At 33.6% G+C, this 27010-nt stretch overlaps 1 protein-coding gene across 1 annotated transcript; it reads right to left on the reverse strand.

Annotated features, from left to right (window-relative positions):
• Positions 1-6790: 6790 nt before the first annotated feature.
• Positions 6791-7378, reverse strand: LOC113312413. The gene has a single exon (XM_026561165.1). The coding sequence runs from the start codon at positions 7376-7378 to the stop codon at positions 6791-6793; it is 588 nt and encodes a 195-aa protein (XP_026416950.1).
• Between the last annotated feature and the right edge of the window lie 19632 nt (positions 7379-27010).

Raw genomic sequence — 27010 nt, forward strand, 5'->3', positions numbered from 1 at the left:
AAGATAAATTTGAGAAACCAATTGATGATTTTAACTTTGAAAAGGGATCTGCTTTCTCTATGTTTCATGAAAGAATCAATCTTCTTGAACAAAAAAAAACTTTTGAGAATGAAAATCAGTGACTTAAAAGAAGACCTTGTTCAAGATGAGGTATCTAAACTAAAACCACTTTGTGGATGTGTTAAAGATTCTTGCTCTAATACCTCATCTTGTCTTTAAAAAGAGGAAAATTTTCCGAATTTCTCATACTCTGAGAAAAAGGAAGATTCTGAACCTTTCACCAATATGTGACACTTAAGAAGGTAAACTCCAATCCCGTTAGATCTCAGATAACCTGCTACTCATATGGTAAGAAAGGTCATATACAAAAAATGGTGCAATAAACAATATCAGAAGGGGTATCAATTCATAGAAATCTATGTCCATGTCTCCAGCAATTGTATAAAATCTCGTCATTTCGATAAGATGAAAGGATATTCTTTTTAAAGATTGGTCCCCACAACCTGAGAACAAAAAAAATTCTGATCTACATAAACTTTTATATAATATTATTAATATTCTTGTCGTTCTCAAATCTTGTAAGACCAAGAAGGATACAACGAAGAAAGTCATCTACTTCTACGTCTCACAATCAAAATTTCATTGTCTCCCACTTCAATGGAAATTCAGATGAAACTAATGAATAATTATACAAATTCTAGTTTCAAGACTCTCATCGACAAGTTAAGACGTGGAATCAAAAAGGCGAAAAAGGTGGCAAGTTTAGGTAACTGTCCTAATTTTCTTAATGATTTTTCTGAATTCAATAAGGTTAGGTTTAACATTATAAAGATCAAACAAAAACGTAAAATAAAATATCTCATTACTAATGGTAACCCGGAATATGCTTACCACACAACTTTATTGTGTCAATATTGTGCATCCTCCTTCTTGACACAATTATGTGGATTGCATAATAAAATAGGGAAGACCTAGAAATCTATTTCCCTGTATAATGAGATGAGGCACTCGATTTTATTTGTGTCTTTAGAAAGGTTGATGAATTCCTTGATTCAATAAGTATGCATAAGTTTTCGCCACGACTCCTAAAAGAAGAAAACAATAGTCATCTTAAAATTGTCGAGCCTTGCTTCAAGAGATGAATCCATCCCTTCAACTGATTACATGACTTGTTGTTTGTGTTTGATCAAAATGACCCCATTATCATTACCGTTCTTCATGCACCTTTAAAAATTATGAGTCACTATTTAACTTGGTGCTACAACATTTCAAATAATTGTGAATCCAAAATAGAATGACTCAATATGTGTATCAACTGTTCTTATGTTATTTACAGAACTTGTTTCTGCCTATCCGACTCCAAAGTGAGAGACGAGAATATGATTCCTGAGAAATTCTATGGAACAAGCTAAAAAAAAATATGCGCTGAGATAAACTCATCTCATCATAAATTAGTTGATATTTAAACTTAGTATGTGGCAGATTTACTCTTGATGTCTTCTTAAAATAAAAGGACGCATCTTTCACAAAATATATATTCAAGGGTTGTTTAATAATTTATATTAATTATGCCTTGAATATTATTTGAAAATTACATATCTAAAATCGTTGTTGTGCTTAGTTTCACAATGTTTAAAGGATCCATAAATCTTGATCAGTTCGTGACCGTGAGATTTTTGGAAAAAGTTTCGAAATCGACAAGGCTTCCCTAAGTTACTGTTTGGTTTCAATAAGGGATTCAGAAAGAACTTCTCAACTTTTTGTTTCTCTACCTTAAGAAACCGTAACAAGTTTTACAATTTTTATTTTTTAATGTATTATGTTTATTAACAGATAAGAAACCCATGAGTCATGTTCATAATTAAGTTAGCATTAACAAAATATATTATTACATTTATTTATCTACTTGATTCTAATATATTACATTAGTGAGTTTTGCCGTGATCTTTCTTTTCCTTTTTTTCTGGGAATTTTTAGTAGCATAGCCTCCTGATTAAATTAAAAGGGTAGTGTCATAGTAAAACACCTGAAAAGTTGGTTCAACTTAAAATCACCAAAATCAAAAAAAACATTATATCAAAGAATCGATTAACATATTGGAAAGATCACCAACTTCAAAAGCTGGATCTATTTGAAGCATATTACTTCTAAAGTACAATGTTACGTAATATCATGTAAAACAAACAAAGATTTTTTGAAAGGCTTTATAAGGTACTTCAAATTCCAAAAATTTGACGATGCTAACAAGGATTTTAGACACTAGATGAACAATATCAAGTATTTTCAAAATAATAACACTCTGGTTAGATGCAGAAATTACCTTTCAGCAAAATTAAATATCATAATTAAAGAACATTAAGAGACATTTTAGATTAAACAAAAAAGAGAGTAAAAAGTTACCTAATTTTTTGTTTCCTTTTCTCCATATTTTTCTTGATTACTCCTAATTCAACTTCTTAGGCTTTTTTTTCTTCTTCTCCGTTTAAAGATGTTCAATTTGGAATTCATCTGAGCTCGATGACTACTGTAATGATCATTTAGTTCTTGAAATGTCGAGCTCAAATAGCTTCCAAATTCATGCAAGTATTGCAAATATTTGCACCGTTTTTTTTGTTTTTTGTTTTTTTAGAATCAAGTAGATAAATAAATGTAAAATAATATATGTTGTTCTAACATCCGAAAATCCTTACGAGTGTTAGACTTTGATCTTGCTCTTTTATTTCATCTTCTTTGTTTTCGGGGTCGGGGCAGCTTGTTGTGGAGATTAATATAACGATGGTGGCATTCTACAAATTTATTGAAAAGCATAGTGGTAATGCAGAGACTAGAAGACATCTCACTTGTGTCTAAGTTTGATGAAAGCAGCACAAAGGGTTACATTCATAGCATGTTTTCTTCTTGGTAATATCTGAACAAATGTTTCAATTGATAAAATTAGAAAATTATTGAAAAAGCGGGGGTCTAATAACCACACCTAATATTTCTCTTAGCAATCTGTATGGACATGCTCCAATATACTTTCTAGAGAATCAACTAGAATGTCAGACTCAATCTAAATTAAAAGTATATCAAAGAGTTTATATCTCAATCTCTCGATTTGATCTTTACTCAAGCAAATAGAAATCTGCGAGTCTTTATCAAAGAGAGATAACTTGGATGGTACTAAAGACCAATATCCAAGTGTCAATCAATTTAAATCAACAACCAAAAAGGTCGGATATTCTAATTGATTGAACAACGCACAACCTGTGATATTTCAATTATATAAACAAATATAATGCGGAATAAAAATAACACAGACACCAGAATTTTGTTAACGAGGAAACCGCAAGTGCAGAAAACCCCCGGGACCTAGTCCATATTGAACACACACTGTATTAAGCCGCTACAGACACTAGCCTACTCCAAACTAACTTCGTTCTGGACTGTAATTGAACCTCAATCAATCTCACACTGATCCAAGGTACAATTATGCTCCTACGCCTCTGATCCCAGCAGGATACTACGCACTTGATTCCTTTAACTGATCTCACCCACAACTAAGAGTTGCTACAACCCAAAGTCGAAGACTTTAATAAACAAATCTGTAACACACGGAAAAGTCTACGATAATAGATAAATCCGTCTCCCACGAATGTACCTACGAGTTTTGTTTCGTCTTTTGATAAATCAAGGTGAACAGGAACCAATCAATAATACCAGACTTATATTCATCTTAGTATTATCAATCACCTCATAATAATCTTAATCGACGCAACGAAAAAACATATTGCGGAATCACAAACGATGAAACGAAGTTTGTTTGTGATTACTTTTTATCTTGCCTATCGGAGATATAAAATCTCAAGCCAATTATTTCAATTGTACTCGTATGATAAAAGATGCAAGATCAGATCACACAACTATGATAAAAGTAGTATCGGTCTGGCTTCACAATCCCAATGAAGTCTTTAAGTCGTTAACCTGGTTTAAAAGAAGAAACCAAAGGTTAAAGGAGAATCGACTCTAGCTTAGCACAACTAGTATCACACAGAATGTGCGGGGATTAGGTTTCCCAGTTGCTAGAGTTCTCCCTTATATACACTTTCAAATCATGGTTTGCAATCAATGTTAGCTTAGTAACAAAGCATTCAATATTCACCGTTAGATAAAAACCTGATTAGATTCAAGCTAATATTTCTCAATCGTTAGATCGAAAACTTATCTTGTCACACACAAATGAAATGTCCAATTTTGGGTTTATGAACCGTACCCAAATATTAACATTTGTTGGTTCAACAAGTCAACCAAATGGTTAGCCATATGATTACTCTCATATCAACCTTATTCTTCTTCACCATAACTAGTTCAAATGAATCAAATGAACTAGTTAGAGAGTTGTTCAATTGCAAAGAAATCTTATGTAACTACACAAGACACAATTGAAGAAAAATCGGTTTGATTCACTCGAATCGGTTCGTGAACTTTATAGCCACGGTTTGCAAAAGCATTCCTTAGTTTATTTAAAACATTAGTTCAAGAACAACCGACTTTAGATATAACCTGCTCAAGTTCGCGGACTGGGTTCTCAGACTTAAGCTCATGGAAGGAGTACACAAACTCCAGCAGAAAATCTCGGGCCGAGAAGTTCCGCAAGTTCGTGGACTGATTTCGCGGACTTGGCTCACGCCACTTCCATTTCTCTTGATCAACAAAGTTCGCAAACTTTGGTTCAAGGAATAAGGACTTATACATATATGTGATTCCACAACAATGTTTATATCCTACTAATGGTTATGTAATCTAAACTCTCATTTCAATCATTGAAACATTCTCAAAGAACGTTATATAGCCGTTATTCACAGACCATTTTTCGTCAGAGCAATTTTCAAAGTGATTGAAACATAACATGACTTTCGTCACTTGGTAAAGATGAATTCGGCTAAAGCGAAAGCTTACCAACACACATTTCAAGAAATAGATAAGTGAGATAAACTCGGCTCGAAATAGCAAATGTGTATAATGAAAGTCTATATATCAAAACGACTTTTGTCTCAAGAGTAGGAGATAGAGTAAATAGACTTTTGAGTGACAAATAAGTTCAAGTCTCCACATACCTTTTAGTCGATGAAGATCCACCAGTTCCTTGAGTAGTCCTTCGTCTTGTATGATGATTGCCATGGAGTCTTGAGCTCAACTACACTTTCTATCCTAATCCAAGACCTTAGCTCTAATAGGCTAGTAATCAAAACTTATAGTTTTGATCACTAATATTGACAAACATGCTTGAGATAGCAACGCATGCGAGTTCGACCGAGCAATGCTCTAACAATCTCCCCCTTTGTCAATTTTAGTGGCAAAACTATTAATACATATGGAATACAAAAAATAAATAAATTAACTTTTGTAGCTCCTATTCCACATGCCTAATCTTCAACATTACTCGAAATCTTCGTCACTTCCAAGTACTCCAATGATCCCAAAGGTTGTAAGTTTAGCATCATCGTTGTTGAAAATCCGTAGCTATAACAACAAGAAAACAATAGTTCTCAATCATTGTTATACAATGCATAATATCATTATATAACTTCAAAGTTCAATTGTATCACAACTTCAACAACAATACTATGGTGGTATGTACCACTCCCCCTTAGTCAATACTCCATCTCACATGGAAACCACTCCCCCTTACATAATGATCCGAAAATCATATGTATTTGTAGTGTGAACTACATATTAATTCTCCCCCTTTTTGTCAATAAAATTGGCAAAGGTACAAGAACAGGATCCTAATGAAATTTCTGAAAGAGACATTTCATGACCAAAAGAAAGAACACACATCATCTTTTTTAGATGCAATCATAAAGCCGAAGCTAAATGCATTCATCAAGGAGTTTAAAGATACAAGATAACCCCTATAATATTCCACAGCCGCACTCCCCACAAAGATTTGGCAATTAAGCGCAAGTTCAAAAAGAAATGTCCCGCATAATATGTCATTCCTAAGGGAACAACAAGAGCGACCTTAATTTCGAAAGAGAAAAGAAGGATTTCTTTGGACATAAAAAATCACATACAAGTATGAATTTGAATCCAAAATATTAAATTAACCACAAGAAGTTCATGATTAATTTAGCCGAAAATGCTCAACACAAGTAAACTTATGGAGACTGAAGAGCGCTCAATTAGATTAATCACAAGTAAACCCATAATTAATCTAATCGAAATACACAACCAAATTAACCACAAAAGTAATCAATTTAATTGGTCATACTCACATAAAAGAGTCTATGGAGTAATGACTAAGTTAATCATGAAAACAATCAACCCAGTCATTAACGTTCAAACATAAGAAGACTTATGGAGTCATAACTAAATAACCAAACAAGATGATTAACTTAATTGAAAATTCTCGACATAAAGTACCTTACGGAACAACAACATAGCTAATAAAAAATAATCAACTTGGTTGTTTAATGCTCAACATAAGACACTTTACGGAGCCTCACAGTAATACATAAAATATGGATCAGGGAAGATCAATTACTGCGGAATACACAAGGATTCATTATATTTTCCATCACCATTCGCATAATGACATACAATAGACATAATCCTTGCAAACAAAAGACTTTAACCTAGATTCCATCAAAGATTGAAAATATAGGCTTAACTTTTGTATTTGTCAAAAGTCAATTTTTTTTTTCTGAATCACATATTATTAATTGAAAAATGAAATACAAGGATACAAATAAAAGGAAATAAACTCAACAAAACATCCAACTACATAGGCTTTGATAAACAAGAATTACTAACAGATTATATAGTAATCCACATTTGGATATTCAACTCTAATAAAAAAACTAGGCCTTCTTGTATAGACCTGCCTTTGCCCTGCATGCATTTTTGCTCCCATTTTAGCTGCAGTGTCAGTTGCAAAGTTTGTTTCCCTGTAATTGTGTAAGAAGCAAATCTCCTGTATTTGTTTTCTTGCTTTATACCATCTCATTCTCACAAACCAAGGCATCTTATTGTTTTCAAACTCTGTTATTACTGTTTTGGAATTAGAGCAAAGTAAGATCTTCTGCAATCCCCAAGTAACTGCCATTTCTATAGCACATATAACTGCATATACTTCTGATAAATAATTTGTAGCAATGCCAATACCTCCAGTTATAACTCCCAACACTTGACACAAATGATCTCTAATTACAACCCCAAAACCAGCACATCCTGGGTTTCCAACTGATGCTCCATCACAACAAAACATGATAAAACCAGGACTAGGAGGGATCCAGTGACACAGTTTTATACTTTGAAATTTGATTCTTCTTGGATCAATATTAAAGTAAAGAATTACCTGTGTATCAATATCAGAATTCCATTTGTTACTTTTCATTCTGAGACTCCCTTCATAGATAGTCTTTTTGATTCTGCCTTGAAGCTCTGCATATTAGGTTTTATCTGCTGAAACCACATCCTATTATTTTGAAACCAGAGATCTCTTAAGATTTCACAGGCAACAATAATCCAGCACTCCTTGATGAAAGGATTTTTACTTTTAGCTCTGCTCCACACATCTTCAAATGTATTTGGAATTTGAAACTTGAAAATTGAGCAAATCCACAACCAAATCTGCTTACTGAAGTTACATTCCCATAATAAATGCTGCATATTATCCTGCTCTTCAGCACAGATACAACATCTTGAAGCTAACTCATAACCCCTCTCAACCATTACAGATTCATCTACATAAACACCTTGAATGATCTTCCATATATTATTTGCAATAGTTGGATGCAAATATGAATTCCATATTTTTTTATAGTGATGCAGAGGTTTCTCTTTGCTTCTTATCAAGTTAACAGCATATGAAGTAGAGAAATTACCTTTTATATCTCCTTTCCATACCAAAATATCATCACCAACACCAATTTCTGGTAGAGTATAGTTTGCAATCATTTGTTTTAGCTCCTCAGGTACTTTCCATTCCCCTTCATGAATTAAATCTGAGACTTTTAAATTTTTATTCTTCTTTACATACTCTGTCAAACCTACCTGCTCAAACAAAGTAGTATTTCCAAGCCATAGATCAAACCATAAGGATATTTTCTTCCCATTCCCAAGGCACCATCTGATGTTTTCTTTCAAGTGATTCCAAGCACTTTTTAGACCTGGCCAAATAGATGACATTTGCCAATTACTCTTCCATTGGTGATGTTTGTCTTGAAATTTGGCTTTAATGAATAAGGCCCATTCAGCTTCTGAATTTATTATCCTCCATAAAATCTTCATGAGTAAGGCTTTATTAAGGATTTCCAATCTTTGAAGATCTAAACCCCCTTCACTATATGGATAACATACCTTCTTCCATGAAAGAGTCCCATATTTTCTACTATCACCATCCCCAATCCACAAAAAATTTCTGATGATTTTTTCACAGATTTTTATCACTGACTTTGGCCACAAATAAACTGACATGTTGTAAATTGGAATACTGCTAAACACTGATTTGTTAAGAACAAGTCTGTTATGAAAAGAAAGTAGCTTACCCTTCCAGCTAGCCAACTTCTTTTTCATTAACTCCACCATAGGCCAAACAGTGGCAATTTTAACTCTGCCAGCATACAAGATGACTCCCAGATATTTTTCATGTAAACTATTTATTTCCATCTGCATCATTGCTTTAATCTGTAACTTTCTAGCAGTTGTTGTTCCATCCACAAACAGTTACTTTTGTTTAGCACCTGACCTGAAGTCTCTTGATATTCCTCCAGAAGTTTCATCAAATTTTGAATGATTTTTTTAGCTCCATTACATAAGATGAACACATCATCTGCAAAAAACATATGAGAAGGATGAATTCCATTTCTTATTACCATTGGACTTATTTTACCCTCCATTACAAGATTTTGATATTTCTACTAAGAACATCCTCCATTAGTACAAAGAGCAATGGAGATAATGGGTCTCCTTGTCTTAAACCCCTTCCAACTGAGAAGAAACCATTTGGGCCACCATTTATCATGACTGATATTCTAGCAGACTCAAACAGAATACCTAACCATTTGCACCAAGAGTCTGAAAAACCATATTTCTTTAGCACTTGAAACAGAAAATTCTAGCTTACAGAATCATAAGCTTGAGATATATCCAATTTCAGACCAATGTTGCCATTTCTTCTTTTCTTTTTCATCTCATTCACCATTTCAGAGGCTGGAAGAATTTGATCTTGTATATTTCTTCCCTTGATGTATGCAGCTTGCTGAGGAGAAACTATCTTATGCATGAGATTTGACATTCTTGATGCAATAATCTTTGTAAAGATTTTGTAACTTACATTGCTAAGACCAATTGGTCTATACTGCTGAGGAGATCTTGCACCTTCAACCTTTGGAAGTAAAACCAAGAAATTGGAGTTCAACCCTTTTGGAATAAATCTTCTTCTCCAGCAAAATTGAACAACATTAACTACATCATCCTGAATTATCATCCAACAAGCTCTATAAAAGCTACCAGAAAAACCATCTGGACCAGGGGAGCTATCTGGATCCATTTCAAAAACAATTTGCTTAATTTCTTCTTTTGATGGAATAGCATCCAACATATCTTGATCCTCAGATGTTATTAAATTTGGAATTACATCCAACAATGAATTTGAAATGTTCACTTCTTTAAATTTGAATTTTACTTCAAAAAAATTTATGAGCACCTCTGCAATTTTACTCTGATATGTGATGATGTCATTGTTACTATCCTCCAATTTACTGATTGAGTTTCTTGCCTGCCTCACCTTGAGTTTGGAATGAAAGAAATTAGTGTTTGTTGACCCTTCTTTGACCCACTTTGTTCTAGCCTTTAACTTGATCATTGTGCTCAACTGCACTTCTTTTGAATTTAACTTATTTTCAGCTTTAACTAGATTCTCCAAGAACTCCTCATTGAGAGGGTTTTCATCAGATAATTTCATTGCTTCTTGAACTTATTTTGTAGCTTCCTTGATTTGCTCATTAACATTTCCAAACACTCTCCAGTTCCATTCTACTAACACCCTTTTTAGCTTCTTGATTTTACTCTGAAAAACAAAAGCTGGATCTCCTTGAACTTGTTCAGACCAGCACTTCTTAACAACTTCCATGAAGTTTGGATATTCAATCCAAATTTTTTGAAACTTCTGAGGTACATTCTTTGGCTTGGGACATCTTACACAACCACCTAAAAGAGGAGAGTGGTCAGAAGCTATTCTCAAACCAACTTTATAACTCCATCCTTCATACTTTTGAATCCACAAGTTGTTAATCACTGCTCTATCCAGATTGCATAATATTCTCTTAGCACCATGCTAGCAATTAGACCAACTATAATCACAACCAAATTTTGAAGCTTACATAAGATTACATTTGTCAAGACAATTGCTAAATTCAAGCATATTCCTTGTATTAGGTGCTCTTCCTCCAGATTTTTCTTCAGCAGTAAGAAATGCATTAAAGTCTCCAATAGCTAACCAATGAAGATTTAAGTTACTAATTACCTCTATTTCAGCCCATAAAATTCTTCTTTGCACTGCTCCAACATGAGCATGTATTCCAGATATCAGATTACCTCCAATATTTACTGTGATCATTTGAGTTGACATTGATATAATTGTTGGTGTAGGAAGATGATTATTATAAAACAACCAAATATTGCCTTTCTTATTTAACATTGAATTGTGTATAACCATATTCTGCATCCCAGGAAGATTCAATTTATTACAATACATGCATATCGACATACGAAAGACTTTACTTTTGACAAGATATGGGAAGGTCAAGTTCACAGACGTAAACACACACATCCCATAACAATATTGCAATATATAAAACCATAAAAATTAATACTGCAAAAATCATCTTCCAAACAAAACATTAAGATGAAAACGTTGGCAATATCTATGTGTAAACACAATAATTGCTATTTCAAACTCTAGTAATCCTTCTCAAAAACAAGAATAAATTCTCATAAGAAGTTTCCTAGGCATCAAGACAAAATCGTAATGCACATATAAGATGATTTGTCCTTAGAGGGTAGAATCAATCTTTTCCGCCCGGATTTACACCAAGAATAGCTAACAAAGGCGTATAAAAAGATTTTCTTAACAAAGAAGAACATACAAAGTCATTAACGACCATGCACCATAGTTCACATAAAATGATTGTGAACATTCAAGAATCCCATAGTAATGCGTGTTACTGCCCATTCTTGAACTTCCTTCTTTGTGATTCACCAACAACATTCTTGTAAAAGCTATAATGAGCTTATAAGATTAGTACTCCAAGAATACAAGTTCCCAAGTCCAAGAGAAGTGGAACAAGTGCAACGAAACAGAGCAAAACACTCAAAAACAAGATACAAGACAAATACCAATCTTAATTCATACAAATTCAAGGTTTCTCATCTCCATTTTGAATAGAATCCAAAGAGGAAGAGATTGCAAAAAGAATGAGGTTAATCCGAGTTCGGACGAAGAAGTTACGGCCAAAACAAGTTTACCGAATATCGACGTCAAGTATGCATACGGGTTTGCAAACGAATTTTCGTATCCTGGAGCAGTATGCAGACGGGGTTTGCGAACTTAAACCCCTGGATTTTGGTTTTAAATGATGTTATGCATACTTGATATGTGTACCATGAAGTCCAAACATCCCGAACTAATGTTTTCAAACCTAAACATTTAAGAACCTTGAACACAGATCAAGTTAGGTAGAAAAGAACGATAAGAAAGGTATGTGAATCATTATAAGTTCTCTAAGCAAACAAAAGCACAAATATTTCTCAAGTTTATAGACATACCTTTTTAGATGAATCCAGTTGAATTCTACAGCCTTACCAAACATAATCTGTGCGCCCCAATTTTCGTGCTTCCCTCACCGTATACATAACAGGGCATTCCTTGGTGAGGATACACTTACAACACATTCAAGTTGTGTTGAGGTGAACAATATCTTGCTCACCACAAGTGACTTTTGTATTATCATGAAAGATATCGCTTTTAGAACCTTTCATATCCAAATCCATCTTCCCAAAGAACTCTTTAAATTCCAGCATCATGGATACTGCTTTCTCCATAGTCATGTAACTTTCTGGGAGATCATTCCTTTTCACACTCAAAACATCATTGACTTTCTTTGGTATCCACTTTTGAGTGCGTTTAGGAACGACCGAAACCTTCTTCCCATTACTCTTTTCAAGATTTTCCGGAAGAGAATTGGATTGACTATTCTTTTGCAAGTTAGTCTTTCTCCAATTGGGAGCATCAGATCTTGTCTTCATCTTTACGAAGTTATCCTTATGATAACCATTACGATTGTGAAAAAGATTCGTATGACGTTTATAGGCAAATCTAGGCTTATCAGAACACTGATTCCTTTGCCTAAGAGTTGGAAAGTTACAACATGTAACATTAAGAGGATTAGTCTTAACGTATGATCTTGGTTTCACAACTTCTTGTGATTCCCAAAAAAGAACATCATGAAGTTCCTCATTCCTTATACGGAAACGACATCTCCTTTTTAAGTGACCTTTATTTCCGCAATAGTGGCAAACATAAGGAATGTTCTTACCTCGATCTGTATGTGCTGACTTTGGAGGTTGATATACTTTGCTCTTTCGAACCTTAACTGTCGGTGAAGGTATTTCACTTTTGCCATCAGTGGAAACCTTTTGTTGAGAAGAATCACTAGCCTTGACAAATTTTACCTCTTTGCTAATACTTGGAGCATCTATTCCCTTATAGCCCAATCCTCGTGTATCACGATGATTGTTACTTGCTCCTAGCATAGTTGTTAATTTGCTTGAACTAGTAGTGAACTTTTTCAAGTCATCTTCCAACATCTTGATTTTATCAAGAGCAGCAGCTAAATCAGCCTCAAGGCGTTTTTCTCGAGCGAGACAAACACTTTCTCTGTCATCAAAACTAATTTGTTGAGAGTTAAACCTTGCTTCAGATTCTGCAAGTTTCTCTTCCAACAAAAAGTACTTTTGATAAATATTATCACATTCAAGTGACTTCATACGTAGGTTTTCCTCAGAATCCTTGAGGATCAGTTCGTTAGAACGATTCGACAAATAAACACTTGCGTAACATCTTCTCAATTTCTTGTTTTCTCGACAGAGAGGAGTCAGAAGAGGTGAGACATGAGAAGTTGTAATCTTCTTCATATTCCACGAATCCAAAAACTTAACATACTCTGAGACTTCCTCATCAACATCTCTATCAATATTTGAATCACCTTCATCAGAAAGTTCATCCAACTGTTCTTCTAGGAGAGTTTCACAATCAACAGTTTTTACATCAAGAGAATGTTTAGATATTGACTTAGATGTGACAGTTCTCTCAGGTGAATCCAAGCGTTTAGAATCGTCTGGTAATTTCTGCACTGGTACGTTATTAGAGATAGACTCGTCCATAATCAGATCGCTACAAACACAGACTTATAAGATCTTTAACGTGTTTGCCTGCTCTGATACCAATTGAAAAAGCGGGGGTCTAACAACCACACCCAATATTTCACTTAGCAATCTGTATGGACAAACTCCAATATACTTTCTAGAGAATCAACTAGACAGTCAGACTCAATCTAGATTAAAAGTATATCAAAGAGTTTATATCTCAATCTCTCGATTTGATCTTTACTCAAGCAAATAGAAATCTGCGAGTCTTTATCAAAGAAAGATAACTTGGATGGTACCAAAGACCAATATCCAAGTGTCAATCAATTTAAATCAACAACCAAAAAGGTCGGATATTCTAATTTATTGAACAACGCACAACCTGTGATATTTCAATTATATAAACAAATATAATGCGGAATATAAATAACACAGACACCAGAATTTTGTTAACGAGGAAACTGCAAATCCAGAAAAACCCCGGGACCTAGTCCAGATTGAACACAAACTATATTAAGCCGCTACAGACACTAGCCTACTCCAAACTGACTTCGGTCTGGACTGTAGTTGAACCCCAATCAATCTCACACTGATCCAAGGTACAGTTATGCTCCTACGCCTCTGATCCCAACAGGATACTGCGCACTTGATTCCCTTAGTTGATCTCACCCACAACTAAGAGTTTCTACGACCCAAAGTCGAAGATTTTAATAAACAAATCTGTATCACACAGAAAAGTCTACGATAATAGATAAATTCGTCTCCCACGAATATACCTACGAGTTTTGTTCCGTGTTTTGGTAAATAAAGGTGAACGAGAACCAATCAATAATACCAGACTTATATTCTCGAAGAACAACTTAGTATTATCAATCACCTCACAATAATCTTAATCGACGCAGCGAAAAAATATATTGCGGAATCACAAACTATGAAACGAAGTTTGTTTGTGATTACTTTTTATCTTGCCTATCGAAGATATAAAATCTCAAGACAATTATTTCAATTGTACTCGTACGATAGAAGATACAAGATCAGATCACACAACTACGATAAAAGTAGTATCGGTCTGGCTTCACAATCCGATGAAGTCTTTAAGTCGTTAACCTGGTTTAGAAGAAGAAACCAAAGGTTAAAGGAGAATCGACTCTAGCTTAGCACAACTAGTATCACACAGAATGTGTGGTAATTAGGTTTCCCAGTTGCTAGAGTTCTCCCTTATATACACTTTCAAATCAGGGTTCGCAATCAATGTTAGCTTAGTAACAAAGCATTCAATATTCACCGTTAGAAGAAAACCTGATTAGATTCAATCTAATATTTCTCAATCGTTAGATCGAAAACTTAACTTGTCACACACAAATGAAATGTCCAGTTTTGGATTTATGAACCGTACCCAAACATTAACATTTGTTGGTTCAACAAGTCAACCAAATGGTTAGCCATATGATTACTCTCATATCAACCTTATTCTTCTTCACCATAACTAGTTCAAATGACTCAAATGAACTAGTTAGAGATTTGTTAAATTGCAAGGAAATCTTATGTAACTACACAACATACAATTGAAGCAAAATCGGTTTGATTCACTCGAATCGGTTCATGAACTTTATAGCCACGATTTGCAAAAGCATTCCTTAGTTTATTTAAACATTAGTTTAAGAACAACCGACTTTAGATATAACCTTCTCGAGTTCGCGGACTGGGTTCGCGGACTTAATCCCATGGAAGGAGTACACAAACTCCAGCAGAAAATCTCGGGCCGAGAAGTTCCGCAAGTTCGCGGACTGAGTTCGAGGAATTGGCTCACGCCAATTCTATTTCTCTTGATCAACAAAGTTCGCAAACTTTGGTTCAAGGAATAAGGACTTATACATATATGTGTTTCCACAACAATGCTTATATCCTACCAATGATTACGTAATCTAAACTCTCATTTCAATCATTGAAACATTCTCAAAGAACGTTATATAGCCGTTATTCACAGACCATTTTTCGTCAGAGCAATTTTCAAAGTGATTGAAACATAACATGACTTTCATCACTTGGTAAAGATGAATTCGGCTAAATCGAAAGCTTACCAACACACATTTCGTTAAATAGATAGGCGAGATAAACTCAGCTCGAAATAGCAAATGTGTATAATGAAAGTCTATATATCAACACGACTTTTGTCTCAAGAGTAGGAGATAGAGTAAATAGACTTTTGAGTGACAGATAAGTTCAAGTATCCACATACCTTTTAGTCGATGAAGATCCACCAGTTCCTTGAGTAGTCCTTCGTCTTGTATGATGATTTCCATGAAGTCTTGAGCTCAACTACACTTTGTTTCCTAATCCAAGACCTTAGCTCTAATAGGCTAGTAATCAAAACTTATAGTTTTGATCACTAATATTGACAAACATGCTTGAGATAGCAACGCATGCGAGTTCAACCGAGCAATGCTCTAACAATTATGTTAGCATTGATGTAATTGAAGTTGGTGTGGTTGTCTATGCCAATGTAGCCATGGATATACCTTACATTTTTTTTCCTCACTCTTCAAATGATTAAATTTTCATTTAACTATTTATATATTATCTAGTGTATATTTGAATGATGCCATGAGTTTTCTTTCAATGCTGATTTTCGTGTTAGATTATTCCTCAGTTATGCAATAGTTATATGTTTCTTTGTTATTTTAAATTCTGAAAATTTGACGATGATAATAAGGATTTTAGACGCATGGTGAACTATATCAAGTATTTTCAAAATAGTGACACTATCATTCAATGAAAAAGAAAAACTTTCTGTGAAAGTATATATCCTAATTAACAAACATTTTAGATTAAACAGAAAAGACAGTAAAAAGCTACGTAGTTTTTGTTTCTTTTTCTTCATATTTTTATTTATTACTTCTAGTTCCACTTTCTAGTCTCTTTTTTTTTCTCCATTTTAATTTATTCAATTTGGAAGTCGTCTGAGCTCGATGAAACTTTAATGATCAGTTAGTGCTCGAAATATCGAGCTCAAATGGCTTCCAAATTGAAGCAAGTACTGCAAATAATGGTGCATCCTTTTTTTTTTTCCCAGAATCAAGTAGAAATATAAATGCAATTAGGGTTGGGTATCTTTTTGTCAATTCCACCCTTGCTTGTATGTTTTCGCTAAAAAGGTTAGATAAATGTAGCATGTAACTATAACACACCATGAGTCAAACCTCTAAACCACATATTCTTAGTTAGTATGTATTTATATAATGCCTATAATCCACCTGTTTCTCATATTTAAGTATGACAAAAATCATTAAAAATACTATATATATATATTAATTTAATAATAAGATACAATAAATCCCACATTTATTTTGATTTCAGTCAATAATCCAACATACTATTTGATGTATAAACATAAGAAACTAGTTATGTCATGATTCAATGTTTAGAAAACCTTGGTCATATAGAAAACATAAATAAAATCTAATGCAGATGAGCCTATTAAGATGTGTATAGTGTACTATATGTGCAAAATGTTTGATATATACATTGTTGTATGTATAAATACAAGCAAGGTCGGATTAATCAACTATGATTGAACTACGCACAACCTGTGATATTTCAGTTATATGAACAAAGTCCAGATTTGAACACCATACTGTATTAAGCCGCTACAGACTCTAGCCTACTACAACTTACATTCAGACTGGAATGTAGTTAAGCCTAACTAAGTCTCACACCGATTAAGGTACAGTCGCGTTCCTTACGCCTATTGAATCCCAGCCGGACTCTCTGTACACGTGATTCCCTTAGATGATCTCACCCACAACTAAGAGTTGCTACGACCCAAATTCGAAGACTTATAAATAAATATGTCTCCCACAAATAAGTTTTTTCATGTTTTTGTTTCCGCCTTAGGATAAATCAAAGTGAACAGGATCCGGTCTTATACTCCTGAAGAGCAGCCTAGAAATATTGGTCACCTTACAATAACCCAACTGATTAACAGAAAAAGTTATTTCGGAATCACAAGAGTCTGAGACGAAGAACTGTTGTGATTACTTTTTTATATCTTACCTATCGGAGATAAACCTCGAGTAAATCCAAGAGAAGATAAAACTCAATACGATAGCAAAAGTAAGATCAGAATACGCTACAGTGATAAAAGTTGGATCTGGCTTCATGAATCCCAAATGAAGTCTTCAGTCTTTAACCTAATAGTTGTTTTGGAAAACCCTAGGTTATTGGAGAATCGACTCTAGTTTGCAACTAGGACACACAAAAGTGTCGGGATTAGGTTACCCAAATGCTAGAGTTATCCCTTATATAGTCTTTCAAATAAGGGTTGCTTACAATCAAAGATAAGATAGCTTAGTAACAAAGCAATTGATATTCACCGTTAGATGAACTCCTGGTTTAAGATTCAAGATAAGTCTGCTTAGAAATTAAGCAATAAATCTCCACCGTTAGATGTTATTAACTTGATACACAAATGAAATATACCTATATTTAGATATGGATGAACCATACCCAAACATGTATACCTTGTTGTCTCAATAATAGTTAACCGAAGTTAGCCACATGAACACTTATAGTTTACCCACATTCATCTAACACCTTTAGATCAAATAAGATGATCTATCAATCATGATATATAATCAATTAAATCTAAATATATGTTAAGAGAGTTATTCAAATGTTCATCATCTCATAGCAATATATATGAACCATTTGAAACATTTTCGGTTTGGTTTGTCTTAAATACAAAACAAAGCTTGGCTAAGTTAGGCTAGATAAAGAGCGGCCGAGATTTTTCTAGGAGGAGATAAATCTACGGTAGAATAAATGATCTATTAAGTGCTTTATGAATTAGTGTTTCACTAATTGCTCATAATAAATGATCTATTAATTCAACAGTCGCCTGTTAGGGTTCTTCACCCGTTATACATTGGAGTAGTGGAAGGAAAAGGAGGAAATAAAGACTTGCTAAAAGAACGTTGTATTTATGACGCTCGCGTGGCACATGAAGGCGGATGAACGTTGGATCAAATCTAGAAAACTACACTGGGAGGGGAGGGAAGATCACATCCAGTAGTTAGGAAAACCCAATGTATCCTGGCCGCGGGTGACTCACCAAACATTACTGTTGTATAAGCATTGATTGAAAATAATGAATGAGATACTTATTCTAAGATTCTACTGAGTTTCACCCCTTGATACCGATGTTAGCGTGTTGGGGACCCAACCGAGATAAGTTTGATATCCGAAATCAATTACCTTGGCCGAGTCTTAGCTACTAGTTTTCTCTTTATCTCTTTTTATTCCTTTCAATTTATGTATGGAGTGAATAATTGTTGAAAAAATTATTATTGGTATCCTATATTTTCCCATTTCATGGATGATAAATTATCTGAAGGTACAATACGTGATAATTTAAGAAATTCAAAGAAATCAATTGGTTAAACTATTTATAGGACGGACACCGATTATTGCGTAGGTCATTAACAATTTTAAAAACTGACAAACTAGAATTTGAGATGGCATTACATCACTTTAATCACCTGTACATGACTAGTTATATCAAGGTGAATCCAATGATCATCAAGCTTTTCCATCATCACCACGCTATGTGATGGGTAAACAATCAAACTTGATGGTTTGCTTGGTACAGTCATAACATGGTCGTTCGACTATGTTATGCACGAAAGACCCAGTTTGTGTAGTGGGCAACCTTATCTTGGACGCTCCACCATGACTAGTGAACCTATTAGTTACTCACAACATTCAAATTTAATCCTCAATATCCAATTTCTCAGTAGAAAATGGGTTTATCCTGGTCAAAGAAAAACAAAAACAATGAGGATTGAAACCTGTTTTGGGTATTCAACTTCATTTAATGTACTTAAGTAAAGAAGTACATGAAGTACAAAAAAAGAAATGAACTTGTTAAATTATCACATTGTGTCGATGTAATTTAACAATTTAAAAAATCAGGAAAGAGTTTAGTAAAACTAGCTAATAATGCACATAATGTAAATTCTATCAATATTGACACTCCAAAAACGAATGAATCACAACTAAAACTATGATAAGTGGAATTTGATAAAATAATGCGGGATATGACACAAGAAAACCAAGGTTGCACTATACTTGAATATTATGATGAAGACGAAGAAGAACATGATTTTAAATCTTAAGTAGTTTTAGTTAAATGTAATGGTTAGCTCTGATTTAATGTAATGGATAATTCCAATTAAATTTTATTTATTTCTTATTTAGATTAAATGATTTGCTTAAATCGAGTATAAAGATTTTTGTTTGACATAATAAAAAGAAGAGGGTATCACCACCAACTTTTTCGTTCGTGAACCTCTACGAGCAATTCTTGTACAATTTACACGTTCGGAAAACGAATTCGCATCGTAAAAATAGGAATTCTTCAGATAATCAATTAAGATACAAATCCACAAGGTCAACCTAGTATGTACTTGAACCTTCATGATCTGAATTCGATTAACAAAGTCTTATTAGATCTTTGTTATCGAGCTAAAAACCACTTAGGTTTATTAACGTACTATCGTGATTTTCAATTATACATATAAAACAATATAATGAAGAAAAAAATAACATAAGACACCAAATTTTTTGTTAAAACCCAGGGAATTTATCCAGTTTTAGGCTGGACTGTAGTTGAGACCGAATCAATCCTCTGAGTAATACACCTTCAGACGTGCTTCTTACGTCTCTTGGATTTCGCAAGACCCTACACATTTGATTCCCTAGATGACGTCCTTTAAAGGCCTAGGAGTTGCTTCATCCTCAGTGAAGACTTGGGTTACCCTACCTTTAACATGAAGCCAATTGGATTACCTTCATATATGTTTCAATCAAGGTAATATAAATATCTTTGCTTTGAGGGATATTTCAAGTAAAAAAGACTCAAACAAACCTCAACAATTAGGATAGATTATTATTTTTAAAAGTGAAAGAGTTGCCTAAAAAGGTCAATTTAAACCAAGTTTAGATGATAATCTTGCGGAACTACAAAGTCGGAAACGAAGAACTCTTTGTAGTTTCTATCAATATATATACTCCTTGGTGAATAGTTCTATTGAATTATCATATATAATAGATAATAAATATGATGATCTAGATAAGATTTCGGATATCAAGGATCTATCAGGTAAAAGATAGTTGATCGGGATTCACGAATCCCTTATATATTAAAGTATTTAAAGTTTTAACCTAATTATGTTTCTTGAGGAAACCTAGGTCTTTAGATGAATCTAGCCTCAACTAGGACACAACGTGCTGGTATTGAATTTCTAGGTTTTAGAGAGTCCTTTGTTTATAATGGTGAAACATGCTAGATTATTCAAAATTCAAACAATTGTTTCTTGTGACCAAAGCGAGTTCTTGAACTAGTTTCCATGTATAAAAATTACTTTGATCCAAATCAAACTTTAACTTCTCAATATAGATCGGTTCCCAGGAATGGGAACCATGTACGCATGTGAGAAGTTTTCCTTGTAATACAAAGAAGAACGTGCACCCGCATTTTAAAGAACCATGCATAAAAGTTAGCTCGCAAATAACCAAGTAAGATCCGTGAATCATCAAGCAATATTAGATTTCAGTAATACCCCAAAACTGACCAGTTCGTGAACTATAAAACTTGGTTCGCGAACTCAATATGTTTTTGAATTGTTCAGGAACATATCCAAAGCGCATAATTCAATAAATGAAAATTCAGTTCGTGAACACAAAATAAAATATCAAAAGTATACTGTAACACTATGAAATTGCATAGTTGACGAACTAAAAAAATCAATTCGTGAACTCTTGTGCACCTTGGAGTTCAGTAACATCAATTTTATGCATAATTCGTGAACCAAAAATTCATTTCGTGAACACAAGTGTAATTTGATATTTATATTTAGGGATTTCTTTTGCACACATAGTTTTTTGAATAAAAAAACTTATTGTCAACCTAAAAAGAGATAAGTCCTATGAACATCCAATACTTGGATTCATGTTTCAAGAGTCAAGTATTGGATTGAAATCAAACTCCTTCTTTGTAATTCATCGTATAATATAAATACATACAACATTGGTTCAATATATAAAACGATATAAATAATAAGTAAATAGGTCTTTACGTACCTTTGTTGACGAAGTTCTATCATATATCTTCGTTGTTTTTCAGTCTTCAATCTTCGAGGGTATTCAGTGATTTCTGATACTCTACTACCATGGTCTAATCCTAGTCCGAAATTGACCTTAATAAAATATAAATCAAGACATAATTTTGGCCAACTAACATTGACAAGAAGCTTGACATACCACTACTTGTGGGTTCAACCGAGTGATTTTATAGTACGTAATTTAAATTACATAGATGGAATGAAATAACGATTAAAATGACACATTTATACAAAGGAAGATACGACCCATAAATGATGACGAACTTCAACTTCAAAATCCAAATTATCTCTCAACATCATTTTTCTTTGTTGTTTGTCGGGTGCTATATTACTCTCTATCACACATATTATTGGGCATGGTGTATGCTTAATCTGAATTTGCCTATTACTGATGGTCATTGTCCTTCATATGATACCCGATCGTGTCATTATTGGCATTAATGGTGTAATATACATTAGGAGAATTCTTGTATTTTATATCTTTAAGCAGTGATGATTTATGCAAACATTTATATCCTTTTGTGATGTGGGAGTTCATTATAAAAAAATGTGATATCCAGCAACATAATAGTTAAGGCATCCAATATGAGTTAGTTTGTAAAATGACTCTTATATCGACCTTGCCAAACAACATAGCATCTTATCCGCACTTAATGGACGCAATCAAGACTACACAACATTTGTGAAAATCCTTTAATCTTATGTTTCTTGAGTAATGGTTAATATCCTCATAAGTATTGGTTTTCACCATAATGATTAACCACAGTCTAACGTAATTTTGTGTAATTATGTTGTTTTTCCCATATATTGTACTCATAGGTGGCATCAACTGGCAACCTAACATATAATTTTATAGGACGCAATATTGATCTTTCGTTCAGGACTATGTGTAAGTACTTCATGTGTCTTTCTATGATAACTAGATAATGGTCGTACATGAAAAAACACTCGAATATATAATACTCATCAGAAATTAAGTTGTGGCATATATATGTAAGATTGTTCATTGTAAATATGGACCAATGTACACATATCTCGGAACAAAATAATCATTCATCATCTTCATACGGTATTTTTATCAAATAGATACTTCTATTGGTTTTGGAGTTCTAGGAATCTTCCCTACATAACTTGCAACAGAGTGGTATTCCTAATATGCTTTATTTTTCTGTTTCTTCGTCCAAATCTAACAATCGCTGGGCTAACATATGTTACTCTTGCATGAGCGCAATTAACGTCATATTGGCACATGCATTTATTACCACAATACTTATATCATATGGAGTATAAAATTACGGCGAGGATAATCTTGGGTTTCCTATTTTAGTATATTTCCATACTGCGGTGGATTTTTTAATTGGATTAGGAAAGGTTTGGTTTCCTAACCTGAGGCTAATACTTGGTGGTCAAGTTTGTGTTCTCTATATATATAGGACTAGAATTGTAGGTTTATAGACATCCAACCTAGAAGAGTGGTAAATCTTTGTGCTTAAGATTTTGGTCTCTTTTGGGGGTGGGGGGGGAGGTCGAGTGTTACCATGAAGGTCAATATCGGAACGAGAGAAAAACTTATAGAGAGAGGATTTTTGGTGTTCTACTGTTTACAGTTTTGGGCTTTTCCCTAAACTTGTAGAGAGAGGATTTCCATATTTCTCCTATGTTACTAGCAACTGTGAATAAGAAGGTGTATAAGAAAAGACATGAGACTGGTTTGAAGAATTATTTAGAGAGTTAGTTTCTATGGTTTATTCCGTGGATTGCGGAAAGAACATGTAATGGTCTTTGATTATAATAGAAGTTTTTATGATGGTGTTGTCCGTGGATGTAACCTGTAAAGGTAAACCACGTATATCTTATGTTGTTTTTTGTGTTTTCTTTTTTAATTTGTTTTTATCTATTTATTTTTATGTTATGTCTTTCTCCATGTTTGGTTCAAACCAATCCCTTTGTGATCTTATATTTCGCTTTGCGGAGTGCCAATTTCCCCAAAAACATGTATATGGAAGATTATACTAATGTTGTAAATATTGAAAGTATGTAAGAGTAATATGAGTTAAAAATGGATTACGCGGTCGGGTAAAATTTGTATAGGGTTATGGAGGTGATATAGCCGTTTTGGGACGACTATAAAGTACAGATATGGGCGGCCATTTTTTTTTGATCGGTCAAAGAGAAATTTCATTGAAAAGAAAAGGTACTTAAGAGGGGTACCTCAACCCAATGAATACAAATGGAAACAAAAAAGAAAAGCAAACCGAAGGGGAGTTCGGCTACCCAAGACTACAAACAACAAGCTCACGAAGGCTGAAAAAAAGAGTCTCATGATGCTATCACCATATTCGCTGTTAAACCTAACATCTTTATGTTTGATTCGGCCCAAAAGAACGCATGTAGTTTAACGTTTCTAATAAGGCTTACCAATTTTTTTTTTTTTTTCGAAGACTCTTGCGTTTTGCTCTCTCCAAATGCACCACCATATTGCAACCGGTATGTTATTCCATATTCGACTAAATCTTTCGTCTCCCCAATCAAACTTCCAACACTTTATATTTGTGGTTATATTTGCCTCATAAGTCCGCCGACAACGACATCCTTCAACAAAGTAATCCCAAATTCTCCGAGTCCTCCAACATCCATAGAATAAATGTGAGCTAGTTTCATCATTTTCGTCACAAAAACAACATACATCCATACCTCTTCTCAAAAGCTTATCCGCCGTCATGATCCTATCATGAGAAAGAATCCAAAGGAAAAAATTGATTTTACAAGGGTATTCGATTGGAAAATTTGGTTCATCTTGATCTTCTTCGTCTCTAATACCATCTTTAACCATATATTGATCATGATTATTTCCGACCCAAATTCGACTATCTGAGATGCCTTCTTGAGTAGTGACGGGAGAGAGTAGATTTGAGATAATTAAAACTTCACTTGAAATGGTTTGGGAGTATCTTTGTCTAGACATAAACTTCCACCTTATATCACCTTCATTCATTTCATACATACTTGCCACCACAAACTCCTTGATCCTTTTACTTCATTTTTATTTTCAAACATCCAAGACGAGTTTTGTATGATTTCTTCATGCAAGCGAATGTGAACTTAATTACGTGCGCAAGACTTTTATAACCTAGCGTTTTTAGGGGCCACTCAAAAGGAATTAGGGCCACCTTTTTATTCCCATCCATTGAAGGAGGTTAAGGGATGTCTTAAAAATAAAAAATTGTCTATATTGTCCTTCACCTTTATACTAAATCTAAACCTATATTCTTTATTTTCATAATCATATCATTCCAATTCTTCTTCTCTTTTCCACCCATTGAAATTTTTTTCCATCATTTTAATTTTGATTGAAAACAAAGATCATCGATCAAACAAATGTTATGATTGATTGTTTAAAATTAAAACCCAAAATTCATAAACCTTAAAGTTGAAACTTAGAACATCAAAAAAAAAAGGAGTTCAACAAACAAAACGAATACATGATAGTAGTTGTGATTCAAAATTAGGATTTGATTACTTGAAATCAAAAATTTGATCCGAAAATTTTCTTGGATTTACAGTAGCAGAAACATAATCGGTAGATAACTATCTATTTTACCTATCGATTATGGTTGATGTTCTTGGATTTACACTAGCAGAAACATAATCGGTAGATAATAATCTACTTTACCTACCGATTATGGTTGATGTTCTTCGTTTCTTAAGAACATCAACCATAATCGGTAGGTAAATTGATCGATATCTACCGATTATTCTTGATTCTAAAAATTAAATTTCTCTGTACAAAAAGTTACGCACAATCGATAGATAATGAACACCATTAACTATCGATTGTGAAAGTAGAAAATTTTGAAACTTTTGTTAAGTTTTGAAATTTTGAATTTGAGGCCATGAACACAATCGGCAGATAATAAGCATCACTTATTAACACAATTCACTTCCGATTATAGTAGTACTAAAATTCGAAAATTTAGTATATTCGGAGGTTAAAGTAACACACTTTACTACCGATTATGGTAGTACCAAAGTTCGAAAATTTTAGGATTTTGGCAAAATCATATTTTGGGGCCAATATACATTCGGAAGTCAAATTTACTACCGATTATGGTAGTACTAATATTCGAAAATTGAATATATTCGGAGGTTAAAGTAACACACTTTACTACCGATTATGGTAGTACCAAAATTCGAAAATTTTAAGATTTTGCAAAATCACATTTTGGGGCCAATATACATTCGGAAATCAAATTTACTACCGATTATGGTAGTACTAATATTCGAAAATTGAGTATATTCGGAGGTTAAAGTAACACACTTTACTACCGATTATGGTAGTACCGAAGTTCGAAAATTTTAGGATTTTGGCAAAATCTCATTTTGGGGCCAATATACGTTCGGAAGTTAAATTTACTACCGATTATGGTAGTGCTAAAATTCGAAAATTTAGTATATTCGGAGGTTAAATTAACACACTTTACTACCGATTATGGTAATACCAAAGTTCGAAAATTTTAGGATTTTGGCAAAATCTCATTTTGGGGACAATATACATTCGGAAGTCAAATTTACTACCGATTATGGTAGTACTAAGATTCAAAAAATGAATATATTCGGAGGCTAAAGTAACACAATTTACTACCGATTATGGTTGTACCAAAGTTCGAAAATTTAAGGATTTTGGCAAAATATCATTTTGGGGCAAATATACATTCGGAAGTTAAAGTAACACACTTTACTACCGATTATGGTTGCACCAAAGTCGAAAATTAAAGGATTTTGGAAAAATCTCATTTTGGGACCAATATACATTCGGCAGTTAAAGTAACACACTTTACTACCGATTATGGTTGTACCAAAGTTCGAAAAAGCAAAAAAATAAATCCCTCAAATTTTTTTATCACCCGAATCCTGCTCAAACTACCGAATATTGAAGGGTAATTTTGTCATTACGAAATATGGGAGATAAGGGGTAAACACAATTTAGAATTGGGTGACCTTTTTTGTTTTATTGTTGGCCCCTAATTCCTTTTGAGTGGCCCCTAAAAACGCTAGGTTTTATAAGCCTTAGTTTTACCCGAAAATGATTTAAACAAGGAAAACAAAAATTCATAGGAAACTTATTACCAATTCTTAATTAATCATAGAGTATTACATGATTACAACTCTATAAATTATCCTAATAAACGTAATTTTTCTTGGTTTTTTACGTTAGCTAAAGCCATTTCAAAGCATCTTATTTCTCATTCTGCCTTAGAAGACATCGGCATATGAATCCTTTAAAAAATTTCTCTTTTCTCACCTATTTTTATGTGTTTTTTTCTCCCTATCTTGAGTTTATGTTTTAGCGTATAAGCTCAAACCTTCACTATTCAAGCAAACTATACAGACAAGGTAGTTTTATAACTGTTGGTAATTGA

The sequence above is a fragment of the Papaver somniferum genome, chromosome 9 (assembly GCF_003573695.1).
Source record: "Papaver somniferum cultivar HN1 chromosome 9, ASM357369v1, whole genome shotgun sequence".
NCBI classification, from domain to species: Eukaryota; Viridiplantae; Streptophyta; class Magnoliopsida; order Ranunculales; family Papaveraceae; genus Papaver; species Papaver somniferum.